Raw genomic sequence first — 16,412 nt, 5'->3', positions numbered from 1 at the left:
AAGCTGAAGAGGATTGTGTGCCCTGAACTCCCACAGTGAGAGTAATTAATCACAGCTAAAACTCTCAGTCCATTAGCTTGGAGAGTACCCTTCTGCCCTGTGCAAAAGTCTAATAACCATAGCCCTCCCTGAGCAACTACTGAGCAGAGAATGGATGCCACATTTGCTTACGCAGCATCTCATTCTTTGAAAGCTTTTTGAGAGACCTGGAATGTAAAAAGTGCTGTGATGTTAGACTTGATTGGCTTGCGTGCTGGGAGGTTGCCTACCCATGAGTTAGATTCTAACCTCTATGGCATTAGTGTAAAATTCAGAGTGATTCCATGGACTTTGCTGGAGTTAGCAATGTAAAATGCGGAATGGCTGAGATTGAAATTTGGCAGATGCATATGCAAGCATGGTGCAGGACTAATGTTGATGCTGCTTGCCCATGATCCCCTGTGCCATAGGCTTCATCTTGTCACTGTGGGAGCTGGATCCAGTCCATGGACTGTAGGTTTAGCACCACTTGCCTAGCCGATCACTTTGACATTATTACCCTTTACTTTGCATTCTTCCAGTAGCTCCGCATTCTCTATCACATCAAACATAAGCTATTCGTCTCCACTTTCAAGGCTCTTCTAGGCTTTCCTTCATCCTTTTTACTATCACTATCAAGCTGTTGAGTCCTGCCTCTGATTAGTCCATGATGCTGGCCTCCAGAACCTGATTGCTACATTTTCAAAGAAGCAGTAGTGTAACTTGAGGGATGGAGGGAGTGATCAGGGCAGCAACTGTTTGTTTGTGGCAGGGGATGGGGGGTGCAAAATACCTACTATTGCAGTGGTTGCTTACTGCGCTGCTGCTATTGGCACTGTAGCAGCTGGCCACTGCCCTGTGTGCTCCTGGCATAGAGCTGCTCTGCTACACTTCTGCATAAAGGACTTTTACGCTTTCTCCCTTGTTTCCCCTCAAGCTTGGTGGGAGGGACTTTGTAAATTTGAGCAAAACTGTTTCATTATATTCCATTAGATGTGTAGGAAGATTTGTAGGTTGTGATGCCTACAAAAAACTAGACAATAATTAGGCTGCTGACCAATATTTTTTCATTGTTTCCTAGTATTTCCCCAAATGTGTTTACTCAGCTGTTGTTTCTTGTATTATATAGTGTATGACCTCTGTGCTTGTGAGCTTTCTTTTTGATTTGTCTAGTGCAGCGGTTCTAAACCTTTTTCAGTCGACGCACCCCTTGGTCTCAGAATGAGACTTCACGTACCCCTTAGGAGCGAGGTTTCCAGTGCGAGGTTGAGGCATGGAGCAGGAGTAGGATATCTGGTTTCCACGCACATGCACGTTTTATAGCAGTAAAACCCTGGCAGTTTCAAACTGTCAAGACTTTGTTTAGGCCCTTCAACCTGTGTTAGACAATGTATGAAATATATCTCACATACCCCCTGATGAGGCTTCACATACCCCCTAGGGGTACATGTACCCCCAGTTCAGAACCACTGGTCTAGTGAGAGCTGGGGAAGTCATAGTCTCTGTCTAAGGTTCCTACAAATTATATAATAGTAAATAATAAAAACAGAATGCACTTATATATCTGTTGCATATATATACATACACACACATATCAGATTAAATACATCAAGATAATAATGAATCAGCAACTGGGCACAATATTACTCAATTAAGAGTGCCCCAGGCGAACAGCAACATTTCTAGGGCCACACCTAGTTAGAAATCTGTTTATCTTTAATGTGGAGGTAGAGGAGCTGTAAAGGAGCAATGTTTCACTCCTTCACATCTGCGCTCCTTAAGTCAGTAATGCAGCATTGCCAAATCTTACAAACTTGTCAAGGGTCTTGCAACATTTGGGGTTTATCGTAAAGCTGTAATGTCTGAACTAAAGAAGGCAACAGGAAAACTGGAGTTTGTTGCTTAAAGGCAAGTTACCAGTTGCACTGGTTACAGAATGAAGCTTGAAAATGCGATGTGGGTGCATCCTGAAGACTTGACCTCCCCTCCACCAGAAGCTGCAGGGAAAAAAAACAACAAAAAAACCCCAGAAGAAATTGTTTTTAAAATACCAGCTAGACTCAGGGCCCTGCTACAAGTTCAAATTAAAGTGGAACAGAAACTGTTACACTTTTTCAAGTGCTAATTTTATATATACTGGGTTGGCTCTTTTATTTTTTTATAGCTGGCTAGTCCTTTTTATCATGTGATAATGTCTTGGCACAGTTCACCAATGAGGTGCACAATGGGGACCTTGGTGTTTTAAGTCCGGCTTTGCAGTCAGTGTGCTGGGCTCTCCCAGCTCACAACTTGCCCAGCTTGTTTGGCAACCCCCTCCAGGGTGTGCCATGATGCATCAAGCTGCCTGCCAGACCAGCGCCTACTGGCACCTACTTCTGCCAGTGCCAGGGGCTTTTCTCGCCTCCTGGCTGCAAAGGGGAAGACCCCATTGCCTTTAAAGGCCTTTCCAAACCCCAGCATCCCTGGGGCACTTGAGGGGCTTGGGGGCTGAGCACTGAGGGAGGGAGAGTTGCACCTTGCAGACCAACCCAGTGGCAGCCAAAGACTGTTACACGTTCCCACACTCTCGCCACGGCTGCAGCCCAGCCCCGCAGGCAGCTGAGCCAAGCCACGTGACCACCCGGCGCGCTCCTAGCCCCGCCCCTTGCGCTCGGCGTTGTGACCCCGCCCCCTCAGCCGCGCCCGCCTCCCTCTCCGCGCGCTGATTGGCCACGACGGGAAGCGCCCCCGCGTAGTCCCGCCCCAGGGCACTAAGTGAAGCACGCGCCTGCAAAGCCAGCCGGAGCCGCGCCCCGAGCCCAGACAGGCCGGCCGGCTTTGGGCTGTGCAACTGGAGCGGCGCGAGGGGGCGCGGCGCGCCGGGCTCATGGCCGCGTCGGCGGGCACGGCGCTGGGGCCGTTGGTCGGTGCCATCGATCAGGGCACGAGCTCCACGCGCTTTCTGGTGAGCGGGGCAACGGCCGGCGCGCGGGGCGGGGCGGGGCGGGGCGGGGGCTGCCGGCGCGAGTCTGATTGGGTGGGAGGTGCGCGGAGAGGGGGCGGGGCGACCCGCCCGGATCCCTCCGATCTGTGCCCGGGGGGATGGGTCCCTGCCGCCAGGCGGACCGGCGTGGGAGCCAAGAGCCGAGGGGGCCTAGACAGATGAATAATGGATATGCACCTACATACATGCGGGCGGAGCAGGTCAACAGATATACACACTACCACGCACACACATTCATATGCATATATCTATATATGTATGTATGTACGTATATAATAGAGCAATAGCTATATGCACTACACACATATATATAGATGCATACATACATATAAAACAGATCATAGATATACATATACACACACACACACACACACACACACAGATACATAATATGTGCTTCACACAAATAGCTCAATAGAAATACATACATGTAATAGAGATATACACTGCACATGCACACATACATACATACATACATATGTGTATGTATGTGTGCATGTGCAGTGTATATATCCATTGATCTCTATATATATGTACGTGTGTATGTGCATGTGTGTGTGTAGATCAGTAGATACACTCACATTTTTTTGCTTAGAAAGCAGCCTCTGACCTCTCCATTTGTATCTCTGTCTCCCTCCTTGGAGGTTTTGAAGACCTGGCTAGACAAAGCCTTGGCTAGGGTGATCTAGTTGGGGGTGGTCCTGCTTTGAGCAGGGGTTGGACTAGATGACCTCTTGGGGTTCCTTCCAAGTCTCATTTTCTATGGTTCCTCCCCTTCCTGCCCACAGCATTAAAGGCAAGAAGGGAACTGACATGATTTAATCTGATCCTCAGAAAGATGAAGAAAAACTCCTAAGAGAAGCAAGACCCAGCACTGCTTCAGGATCCATAGGGTGCCAATATTTATTTAAACCCACAGCATAATGTTATTTTTAAGCCCACCCCCTCCTCTCCTGAGGAAGTTAGAGTTGTGCCCTGACCACTGACCTGGGCTGGGAGTTGGCAAAGTGTTAGTTTGCAGCCTCTCACTACAGAAAGGCTGTGGACAAACTGGGGGGGGAGTGTAGAGGAGAGCAGCAAAAATGGTGAAGGGGGCTGGGGCACATGATTTATGAGGAGAGACTGAAGGAACTGGCATTATTTCTTCTGCAGAAGAGAAGACTGAGGAGGATTTGATAGCATCCTTCAACTGCCTGAAGGGGGGTTACAGAGAGGATGGAGCTACACTCTTCTTAGTGGTGGCAGGTGACAGAACAAGGAGCAGAGGTCTCGAGTTTCATCAAGGGAAGTTTAGTTTGGATATTAGGAAGAATGTTCTCACTAGGAGGGTAGTAAAGCACTAGAACAGGTTACCTAGAGAGGTTGTGTAAGCTCCACCCTTGGAAGTTTTAAAGACCTGGCAAGACAGAGCCCTGGCTGGGATAATCTAGTTGGGGATGGTCCTGGTTTGAGCAGGGGGTTGCATAAGATGACTACCTGAGGTCCCTTCCAACCCTAATTTTCTATAATTCTGTGCCATTCAGAGGATTAAAGGCAGACATGGCTCTGAGAGGGATTTAGGAACTGACTGGAGAGTGGGGGTGCCTAGATCTGGTTGCCACCTGGTTTGGCTCCTGCCTCCAGGCAAAGGAAGAGGAGTAAGAGGGTTTATGAAAGTGGCTGCCACATGGCCCCCACTTCACCTTCCACAGGTTAGGGGGTTAGGTGTGTGCTGCGTTAGAGTGGATGGTCATCTTATGTAGAGCTTAGATAGTGGCTTTGCCTGGGATGGTTCAAATAGGGATGACCTTGCCTCAGGCAGGAGGTTGGATTAGATGATCTCTGAAGGTCTCTTTCAGCCCAACTCCTCTATGATTCTGTGGATTTTACTGACAGTCAACTTGATTGATCATTTAGCGTATTTACAACAGTGGCCCTAGAAGTACTGGATGTCTTGTTTGACCTGTTTTCATATTGCAAACACAACTCCCATTGGTGGCCTTATGCAGAAGTTAAGGACTTCACATGTTTTGCTGATAGGAGTAAATTCAGAAGAGTTTTGTATTGGAAAGATGCCAGGCATGGTTTCTACTCTTACCTGAGTAGTCTTAACTGGAGTGGGGAGGAACCTCGTTGTACGTACAAAGTGCCATTAAATGTGCGTAGTATGCAAACAGGTAAAAATATAATTTTTTCTTCTTTTAGCAGGTTGCCAAAGAAACACTCCTATTGCAATCTGTTTCATGTTGCTGGAGATTTAAGGGGCTGGGCTGGTGTTGAGTACCTTCCTGACCTGCATCACAAATATTTCTCTGTGCCCTCTAGCTTACGAAATGGCAAATGGCAAAATACAGATTCAAAGGCAGAGGAATTCCTGACTGAGGAATGACACTAATATTAGCATTACCTCACGTGTCCCATCAAGGACCACTTCTTGAGAAGAAGGGAGGCAAGAACTTTCATTGATAGTTAGGCTTTGTCTGCTTTCTTTGCACCAATAAGGTGACATGACATGGGTGTCTCTAAGCAGTGGTAATTTAACTTAAGATAAATTACATTGCTAGAAGAAATTCCAGGAGAGGGGAGCAGTACAGCCATTCAGCCAGCAACTGCTCTCTCTTCCCTGCTCCTCGTGCTCTCCCAAGACCAGGGTGATCCTAATCTTAGGGAAAATGTGCACTGCTCCAGTCCTCCCATTTTCAGGGACTCCAGTCTTAGAAGCAAGCAGGGGGCTCACAGCACTGCTCCCTTTGCTCAGCTCCCAGTGCAGGTCCAAAGCTTCTTGTGTGGTTCTCACTGCAGACTCCCAGTGTGTGGGGATGTGAGAATGAGGCAGGCAGGCACCTCTCCTGCCCTCCCATCTCCCCTCTTCCCAGTCTTCGTGAACGATGGGAGCAGCTGCCTCCTCCTTGCCTTCCTCAGACTGGGGTGATCTTAGTTTCTGAAAAGAACAGGAGCCTCTCCCCATGGCTTCACTCCTCCTGGTCATCTGGAACAGTTTAGCTGCAGGAGAGTATACAGATCTTTGTTTTCCCTGGGAGAAACTCTCCTGGGACTAACTTCTAAGTAGTTGGAGTTGGGTTATTTTTTTCCCCGGAGCTGCAGCTTTTGCTTTGGGAGAGAAAGCTGGAATGACTGTGTGCTTGTTGTCTCTACCAGGGGAGCAGATATTCTCCCAGTAGGAATGGATCATCTGTGTATGACCTTAGTGATATTTCTTGCTTATGTGGGTTTAGTAAATGTGTGAATCCTACATTACTTAAAAACCCATGGGTACTAAGTTCTGTTTCAAAGTACAGATGGAAAAGTAGCAAAGATGGGATAGACCAGGGGTTTTCAACCTTTTTTAACAAGTGTACCCCTTCTGGTGGTGGCATCTGGACACGGAGGAGCTGCTCGCATGCAGGGGGGAGCTCACACATGGTAGCCACCACCCTGCGCTGCTGCTGCCACCACCCACCACACCACTGCTGCACCCTGCTTTCCCACATCCTGTCGCACGTGCAGCTCCATAGGCTACTGATGGGCCTCACATCCAGCCAATCATATGCCGCCCATCAGCAACCTGCATAGCTGCTGGCTGGGCTTTGCCTGTGTGGCCTACAGAGGGGCGCTGCTGCCCTTGTGCGCCCCCCCCCCCCCGCCCTGCTCCTGGGAGGCAGTGGCATGGGGTGGTAGATGACAGTGGCCGCCATGTGCGAGCTCCCCCATCCCACGTCCATCCGCAGAGGGGTACCGCTGCCCTCACCCCCCCCCCGCCCTACCCCATCCCTGCCTGCCTGTACGTACCCCCATCACCTTTCCAAGTACCCCTAGGGGTACACTTAACCCCCGGTTGAAAACCCCTAGGATAGACAGTTGCTTCTTAATGTCATGCTTTTGGTCGTATATATAGTCTATGTCATCTGCAGGGATCTGGGTTTTCCGTTTGCTGCAGAAAAACATGGATTTTCTCTTTTAAAGGAGAAAATCTTGGATTTTCCCCTTTGTGACTCAGTGCGGGGACCCAGTGCAGGAGGGAGGGAGTGGCATGCTGCAATGGCTGCTAAGGTGAGGCACCTCCTATCCCCCTGGCAGCAGCAGGGGGTGCCATTTCCACTGCCACTGCCATCACTGTGCCTCACTGTGGCAGCACAGTTGTCCCTCCAGTGCTGGGTCCTGCCTGCTGGGCTGTGGGGGCAGCTCCTGCCTGGAGCTGGTCTGACCCTGCTGCGGCCCCGCACCCTCCTGTGGGTGTAGAAATCATGGGGAGTGTGTGACCTGCTACTGTGCCACTTGTGCCCCCTGCCTCATTCCATTGTCACCTGTGCCCACACCCCCCCTTCCCCTCACGTCCACTCCCTTCCTCACATACTTTGAGGTGAGGTTCAGTGGGTCAGGAGTGAGGAGCATCAGCAAGGCTGGGGGGCACCAGCAAGGCCCTGGGGGCTGCGGGTTGGGAGTGAGGGCCACCGGCAAGGGCAGGGCAGCTGTTCAGTGCTATGAAGTGGTGGTGGGGGGGAGGGGGACAGGCACAGCTGTACCTATATCTTGGTGAGTGAAGAGGGCAGAGAGAACTTCGATTTTTCCGTGATAAAAAATACAAAATCAAACACCAAAATGTATAGGTATTTAGAAATTATTTTATTATAGTGATTGAGGTACTGGTTGGCTTCCAAATTGCTTTATAACAGTAAATATATCAATAAAACATTGTGTTCAACTGATACATACATACAATTAGTGGCATTTCATTTTAATTGCGGAAAAAAAACAGGTCTTGAGGGTTTGTTTAAATCAGAGAATTTGATTGTTTCAGAGAAAACCAGGCTCCCTGGTCTTCTGACGTGGAAGTAAATAAAAAAAATCATCATCCCTCCCCACTTTTTAGTAGTCTTGGAGAGGTTATGTATTGTGACCATCAAGGCCTGAATCACCATTTTAGTTTGAGAGGGACCTGAGGTAGTTTGGCTGAGCAGAGCAAAAAAATGAACTGCTGCAGCCCATGCTATAGTTTTTCTAGGTCTATTGGTCTGTCCCTGTAGAAGAATGATTTCTCTAGTGATGTGATTACAATTGGATCTTTGTATGTTTTAATATTTACATAAAACACTTGCTTCAGACTGTAGACACTCTTTGGTAAGCAAAGACTGCTTTCAGTTAAGAAAAAAATCTGGCTTTCAGTAGCTGTTCATCAGAGGGGAGCCCTAGTCTGTTAACAGTTAATAATTAACTGACTGCAGTTATTATAGTCACTAATTTCTTCTAAGAAGGCAGAACTTGGTTATCTAGCAAACCAGACAGGACATGAGTATTTTAATTCTGTGTTAAGGCTCGGTAACTTGCTAAAATGAAAAGGTACTGCATTCCCACATAGCAGTCCCTTAAGTTTTCATGCGCTGACATAGGATGAAAACAGTTTAAGGTCTGTCAGTCTGTAGCTCTGGAACCAATATAATTTATGGCAGAGGTCTTTCTAGCCTAGCCTGTGCTCCTTTTGACCAGTAATCCTATGTGAAATATGTTCCAAATGTTTGATGCTTTTTTTTTCTTTTGAGAGGTTAAAGGTTGTAGTGAGTAGGTCTCTCTTCCCTCCTCCCCCCCCCCCCCCTTGTCTTTCTCCTTTGGGATGGCCTTGTTGCAATTCCCAAGTACTCTGAGACCTGTTAGCCAACAAAATTACTCTCATTGAAAATCAAGATTTCTTAAGAATATGAAAAAATTTATCCACATGAAAAACAAAGAATTGGAGATGAGTAACCTAGCAGTTTCCAGGGATCATTCCTCCAGATGGAAATGATATTTTTATTCAAATATAAAGATGGCACTTTGTCCTTTCAACTGCCAAGCTGGGTCTGTAGTTATGTTGAACTGAACATTATTGCAGCTGTGTGGTATGAAGTCTGCTGCTACGTTAAAATACCACTGCTGTGTTCAGTTTCATCAGGTAGGAGGATGACAGAAATTTGGTAGTCTCTACCTCCCGCTCACTGACTATTTTTCTCTGTACTGTTATCTAACTTTAATCCTTTCAAGGTCTAGGGCTCAACTTTCTCTCAAAACCTGACTCTTTAAATTTTCCTTTCAAACTTGTGTCCACATTAGTTAAGCAAAAGGTTCAGCCTGTATTTTGGTATATATTAGGCTGCTTGCCAGCATTTCTATGTGAAATCTGAATTACTAACAGATGATAGTAATGTTTTAATACTAATACAGTATGTATGTCCTGAAGACCTTGGACTATTCTTCACAGTCTGTCATATCAGACGTGTGTGTTAGGCTGCAAGCAGTTTCCCCCTTATGCCACTGTAAAAAGAAATTTATGGCCCCATGAACCCCAAGCAAATAAATGTCCTTGCCCCATGTCACACTACAGATGCCCAAAATTGCAAGTATGATTCTTAGTAGTAGTTTGCACTGTCTTTTTGCGGTAGGTGTTTTCACCTGTGGGACAGTGGCCTTGAATACTTTCCTCCAACCCAAGGCACAGGGTGGGGAAGCCCTGAGACCTGTAGAGGTGTACCCTGGGTTGGAGCCAGGCATCTGAAGCCATTCTTTTGCAGGATTAGGTGTCTAAAGTGCCAGAAATTGCAGGGGCCCAATCCTGTGGGACAGTGGCTCAGGCACCATCTGTCTCTGCCCAGTAAGCACAGATGATCTAGTTTACAAAGACCAGGTCTGTTTGTAACTTAGTGTGCCCTGACGTGATTAGATATATTACGGTGTATCCTTTTTCCTATCTTCATTAATGCTGTACATTGCATTGAACATAAAGAAACTAACCAAGGAAACAACTGGACATATATTAAGCGAGTAGTCCTGTTGAATTTCTCTTTCCTTACGACAATAAAGTGCAGATGACTGGCTTCTTTTCTGTTGCACTTGAATGCTACCTGTCTTTCCTGAATACAAAGATTTTTACTTCTGCTCCTTTATATGTCTATCCATTCTTCTCTTTCCCTTTGGTCACGGAGGATTGTAGTAGCATTTAGTATGTGCGTAATAGCATGTGGAAGGCAACAGCTGAGCAAGTGAATTGTTATCCGAGATGTCCTCAATCATTTTGTAAGAAGTTGTATGTGGTGGCTGACAACATATTCATGCCCAAAATCATTTCAATTGATCTTTTATGGCAGGCAAGTGAGAACATCTGTATGGTGAGCTGGAACCTACAGGAAAGGAAGGTGGGGGGGGAGTGAAAATTGGTGTCAGAGGGACCAATCCCTTCATGGCTCTGTTCCAGTGGGACGTCGTCTGGCCCCCACACAGCAGAGAGGAGGGCAGCCTGGCTCCAATCCAACCACATCGTGGAAGGGGGCTTGGGCCAGCCCCAACCTGGCTCTGTGGGTGGGGCAGGGAGGGTGCTGTGATCCACCCCTGCATGGGGTGGGGGTGTGACTCAGCCCCACAGGAGGACAGAGGCACAGCCCAGCCCTGCAGGCAAGGATTGCCTCATGGAAGGAAGAGGATATGGCCCAGCCCTGGGGCAGGTGAGGGTGCTACGCAGAGGGAAGGGAGCATGGTCCAACTGGGGGACTTGGAGGAAAGGGGGCATGGTTCAGCTACATCTGGCCCCACAGGACTTGGGATTTTGACAGTGCAGAGGATTGGCACTATTGCCACTTCTTCCACCACCAATTTTCCCAACCCATGGGCTGGATTCCAAGGCTCCACAGGCTGCATTTGACCTGTGGGCCAGAAGTTGTGCACCCCGGTATAGACTGACATAACAATTATATCAATTAATACCAGTACAAGCTATTATAATGTAACCATCACATCTATAAGCTCCTTTTAAGAATACAAGTGTAACAAAACCATTGCAACTTATACTCTTTACCATATTTTCTTTCCTATGATCTGCACCAAAACTGCCTGGGGAAGACTGGGGTGTACATTCTGTACAAGGAAAAGGGTTCCCCATCGGTCTGGAAAGTTGATGGGTGGGTCGGGACTTGGCGAGAGCACAGAGCAATGACAGCATTATCCGCTGCAGCTCTTGGAGCCTTGACAATTAACACTGTCACCACTTACTCCCTCTTTCCCACCCACCAATCACCAAATTTACAGACCTATTGAGAGGTCCTACCTCCCCAACTAGTACTGGATTGGGCTGGCACTTGCAGGGTCTGACCAACCTCATATGAGGTCCATCCAATCCAGTATGCCTGTTTTGAGCCATGTGCCAGATTGAACCCCATATGCCACGTCCAAGACTGCCCACTGTCTCTGGGGCCCTGTGCCTGGTTGATCCCAGCTTGTGGACCCAACATCATTGTGGCTAGATCAGGTCCTGCTGTGTGAATCTCATCCCCCAAGCCCTGTGTATGGTCCCTCAGCCCCAGAGCCCAGACCTCAGGTACTTACCTATATTCTAAGGTAAGATCTTTTTTCTTTGTTAGGATGTTTTCGTTAACTTGTATCCCAACAGGTGCATATAGATGCAGCAGTTGCATTGTAACAGCTAACATATGCTCCCAAACAGTATCTTCCTTCCCTTTTTAAAGTGATTAAATGGTAGATTCAAAGCACAAGCTTTTGTTTTCTAGTTTTCTTGGTGATTTGTTTTTTTTTTCCATGTTGGTTTAGGGTCTAAAGAATATTTTGGTCCTTTTCTGTATATCTAGCATCTTGTGTTGGTATGTAGGAGTACATTTAATCTCTTGCTGCGGCAGGGGGGATTTAAGTGGTGGGGTGGGCCCCTTGTCCGTCTGCCACCTGCCTCCCCTCTTCCCCCTACCCCTTACCCTCAGTTGTGGCTCTAGCCCCAGCCCTGGCTCTGGTTCCCACACAGTCCCAGGGCCAGAGGTGCTGCTATTGCAGCCATTGCTGTCTGGCCAGGCAGGTGGCTAGAGCCACCATGTCGGGGGTGGGAGGGGGCAGAGGTTTTGGAAGATTGGTGGGGGGCATGGCTGTGACTTGAACCCATATCAGGGCTGGAACCTCAGCAGCCGCCTGTCCCCTCACTTTGTACTTGAATCCAAGACAAGGGTGTTTGTCCCCCAGGTGGAATGGGGTAAAAAAACCTTCTCTTGGATTTGAGTAAACATGGCACTTCAGCTTCCAGACCAAGGGTGAAAGCTTAGCCTGACTTGAAATATTTTGTCAAGTGTCCCTGTGCCAACATCTTTGTTACTGAAAAGAAAGAAATGTGATTCTTTCCCTACTCTACTATTATAGACAATCCCTAACCTAATTGAGTTTCCAGTTTAGTTTAATGTTGACACTCAACAGATGGAACAAATACTGACTAGAAGATGTGGAAAAGGATGCAAATAATGATACTTTTGGTACTCTTTCACCCTACCCCCACCCCCAGCGAATGCATGTAATTGTTTTCCCCTTGTCAGGTGCTTTTCAACTGGTACTTTTTGGTAGGTGTAATGGCACATGTGAATTTTTGACCTTTTACATTTTATCACTCTAGACAGTGCACTTATAAATATTTTACCACTTGCATGGCTAGGAATTCAACTTGATTAGGAAACAGTCATTTTAAACTAAATTTGCTGTTCTTATTTTATAAAGGGTTATATATAGAGACCTATTCAAATTGCTATTTCACAGAAATTGGGCGATTTCTGCAAAATCCATGGGGAAAACAAAACAAAAACTTGCTAAAAATAAAATGCTGGCATACCGGTTAATGGAGCATGCTGGTTTCTAAGGTGCCAGATAATGTGGCTTTTACTGTAACTGTTTTTTCAGTTTGTTTTGCATTTATAACACAAACACAGTCGCATGCCTCCTGCCTGCTCCGGCCTTCTGAAGAAGGCGGTGACCACCTTATTCCCACACATGTTGCCCCCTCTCCCATGGCTCCTTCCCACAGCCCTGCTCCCTGCACAGCCCATGCTACTGTCCTGGGCAGGTGGGGTGGGCCCTCATGTGGACAGCGGTGCCAGGCATGTTTGGAGCCACAGTGCCCTTTCCCCCTCCTGTTGCAGGACCTGTAGTCTGCCGCAGGCTTGGGCTGGCAGTGGGGCACAGGGACCGCACTACGCTTAGGGTGTTCTGGGCATGCAGCTATAATTACTGGCTACAACGACCAAAAAAAGCCGATAATGTCATTTCTTGTTTTATCAGTGCTGATCCGTTAGCCAACCGATATATCTGTGCACCCCTACTTGTACGCTTTGGACTTACGGGTTGTTGCTGCTGCCTTCACTTAGCCTTTGCTTGTGCGTGGTTGATAGAGCTGTTGCAGAAGCTCTTTAGGAGCACCCAGTGCAGCCAGTCTGCCTGCCCTGTACCTACTTGCTGTTGTTATCAGAGAGCCTGATCACAGCAGTCTTCTCTGTTGTTATAGTAAGTTTCTTCTGGACACACTTGTCATGGAATCGGCCCATGGGCATTTGGAAAAGGCTGCCTCTTCCTCCAGTTTGCTCACTACTACAGTTTCTAATCTACATTTCCTTCTCCAGTTTTTCTTTCTCTTTTCTAAAGGAAAGACTGTCCACACTTTTTGAAAAATAAAGCTTAGGTTTTAAAAAAAGGATAATAAGATAGGAAAACGTAATAAAGTCAGATATGCACCGGTCTGCAAGGATAGGAAGCTCTTATCAATCACTTCAACTTCTGATCAGACTAATGTAGATTAGTCAGTCTGTGAAACTGATTTAATTTAAAATGGTTCAAGATGTGACAACTCTGCGGTGTCAGGATGCTGCCAGAGATACACCATGGGTTTGTATAAGCTTACTGGTCCCCCCACTCCGCTGAATGGGTATGCTCAGGTTATTAATTTGCCTAGAAATCACAATTCACCACAAGCACTTAACAGAAAAAAACAAAGGGTTTAGCTATACAGAGAGAAAAAATGATCGAATGATTTGATGACAGAATATGGTAAAACAAAACTGACAAAAATCCTCAAAAATCTTTACCCTACTTTTGGACTACCACCTAGCCCTCATCAAATGTCCAAGAAAATCCCCAGAAGTTTTCTCAAGTGTCTCTGCCTGTGGCTCTCTGACACAAATACATATTCCAAAAAACTCCTGTGGTTCTTAATGGGAATCCTTTGCAACGTGGAAAAAACTAGGAATTGCTATGTTTCCATGTTTCAAATGCCAGCTGTGGTGCAGGACTGCTAGTGTCAGATCTAAAAAATCATCAGTAACCAGGAATCTGGATATCTGGGCAGCTGGATTATTTTATAGTTACACATTAACTTTTTTTTTAAAGGGTTTAAGCCAAGCTGTAATCAAAGTCATTATCAAAATAGTGACATCAGGTTTTTTTTGATTAGAGAGGAGTTGTAAGATCAGGTTTTTTATGTACTTTTGACTTTTTCTGTGGGATTAATTTTATTGGTGAAGGTAAGAATTTTTCTAATATCACTTTTTACACACAGGCTTATTATTGCTAATAGACATGCATCATATGTTTGTTCTGCCATTGTTTGATTTTTATCCATATTATCTATTTTCAGGTTTTTAATGCAAAAACTGCAGAGCTCCTGAGCCACCATCAAGTAGAAATACAACAGAAGTTCCCTAAAGAAGGGTATGATTCCATATACTTACGCATTTATTTGCATATGTTTTAGTGTGATGCATTTATTTTTAAAATGTTTTTGGTATTAATTGTTTCATGTGGTAGAGGATTTTTGGAGCCATCAAAGAAGAATTTTGGAGCCATCAGGGATGTGCACCAAGGTTAAGCTTCTGAGACTGTGTTTGTTTATGAAAGTTTGACCTGTTACTATCACCCTCCAGTTTCATTTAAAGTAGCTAAAGTTAGCCATTCCCTTGATTTATCCACATTCTTCAGCTTCATTTACTATTGCTAAATCTACTGTACACAAGTCATTGAATATAATCCTTGGATCGTCTTTTTCCACTGTATTATAGCAAGAAAATTATGTATTTGTTTGCAGATGCACGTGTTGTGAAAATGGACTCCGACTTAACAAAACAGAAAAGGTTTTAACTTTAATCAGACATTTTCTACTTATACAGGATGTGCTTAGTCATTCTGTCATGAAAGGAAAACAAGTTGACTAGAGATTAGCCAAGAGTTAATATTGTTTTGATTATTTCACTTGTGACTTTCTGTAATGTTCTCATAAAATATTTGTATGTATTTCCATAGATGTAATGGCTGTCTTAAATTTTTGCCTGTGCTTTGACTGCTGTCTAATATATTTTTTTAAAGGTGGGTGGAGCAAGATCCAAAAGAAATCTTGCAGTCAGTCCATGAATGTGTGGAGAGAACATGTGAGAAATTGAAACAGCTGAACATAGATATTACCAACATAAAAGGTACTACTGAAGTTTTATGTGTCTGCTTTTCGGGGACTGGAGTGTCATATAGGAATGCAGTTTGTTTAGTGGTTTTCAAACTACGTTCTGCAGGACCCCAGGGTTCTGTGAGAGGTCGTTAAAGGTTTGCAAAGAGATTGGGGGTAATGGAGGAATGGGGCGACTTGTGTTGTCATCACCCCACCGGGTCACCTGGTTCTGCATCAGCCCACGTGGCCTGCAGACCTAGGGGTAGGAGTTCTGCAGCAGAAGTGATATAAAAGAGTTCTGCAGTGAGGAAATTTGAAACTACTGAGTTAGTGTGTAGAAAAATGGCAGGTTCAGGTCTCGGGTCACACTCCCAAAACAATTCTGAATAGTGGGGAAAAAAGAGAAGAGATTGTTGGTGCTTATTAGTAGGGTATTGTCTGGCTGGATATACAGACTAAATTTGTTCTCCTCAGGCATTGCACAAGATTAAGCAACTAATTGATGAAACTTGTTATTTCAAAATATAGTTCCTTTGTACTGCATGACAGTATGAAAGAATGAGATATAGAATATTCAAAACCATAAACAAATGGAAGATATAAAAATATACTACCAGAATAGAAACTACTTATGATGGAAGTTTTTTCATTATCCATTCGTTTACCTCTTCTCTAGCTCCAGAAAGAATATCTCTAAAAAAGTTCACTTCTTTGTTTTTATCCATTAAGCTATTGGAGTCAGCAATCAGAGGGAGACAACTGTGGTTTGGGACAAGACAACTGGAGAACCTCTGTACAATGCTATTGGTAAATATTTTGGTGTCCAACTGTGTATAGCCTATTAGAATCCATATTAGGGATGTAAACATCATTTAAAAATAGTTGTTTAACCTCCTCTAATTATATTAGTTAAACAATTAACCAATAGCACAGCAGCTCCAGCACAGCTGCTGCTAGAATCTACTCCCAGCTCCTGGGACCCTTTGACTCAGGGGATGGAGAGAGAAGGCAACCCCAGACAACACAGGCCAGATGAAGTTCTCTGCTGGAAGGGAGGAAACACCTTTAAATGAGCAGTGGCTCCTTTGGCCACCACATGGACGAGCTCTGCAAGGGGGGGAGACAGATGGAGACAGCGAGGCCCAGAGCTGCCCTGCTGGAGCCGTCCTGCGTGGGGCTGCTGCACTCAGTTCACCCTGCCCTTCACAGCCAGGCCTA

The 16,412-nt window shown here is 45.8% G+C and overlaps 1 protein-coding gene across 20 annotated transcripts in view; it reads left to right on the top strand.

The window, feature by feature from the left end:
• Positions 1–16,412, top strand: part of GK (glycerol kinase) — a 358,525-nt gene that overhangs the window by 273,621 nt on the left and 68,492 nt on the right. For 13 of the 20 annotated variants that reach the window (XM_019486298.2, XM_019486293.2, XM_019486292.2 and 10 more), the window contains 3 exons: positions 14,394–14,467; positions 15,119–15,225; positions 15,924–16,001. In XM_019486298.2, coding sequence (XP_019341843.2) covers positions 14,394–14,467; positions 15,119–15,225; positions 15,924–16,001 — 259 coding nt within the window. Of the gene's footprint in view, positions 1–2,766; positions 2,963–14,393; positions 14,468–15,118; positions 15,226–15,923; positions 16,002–16,412 lie in introns of those variants that run through there. The other 7 variants (XM_019486301.2, XM_019486290.2, XM_006258765.4 and 4 more) reach the window with 3 other exon arrangements.

This window comes from Alligator mississippiensis, chromosome 1, assembly GCF_030867095.1.
Source record: "Alligator mississippiensis isolate rAllMis1 chromosome 1, rAllMis1, whole genome shotgun sequence".
Taxonomy (NCBI): Eukaryota; Metazoa; Chordata; order Crocodylia; family Alligatoridae; genus Alligator; species Alligator mississippiensis.
This window is presented reverse-complemented; position numbering and strand designations above follow the sequence as displayed.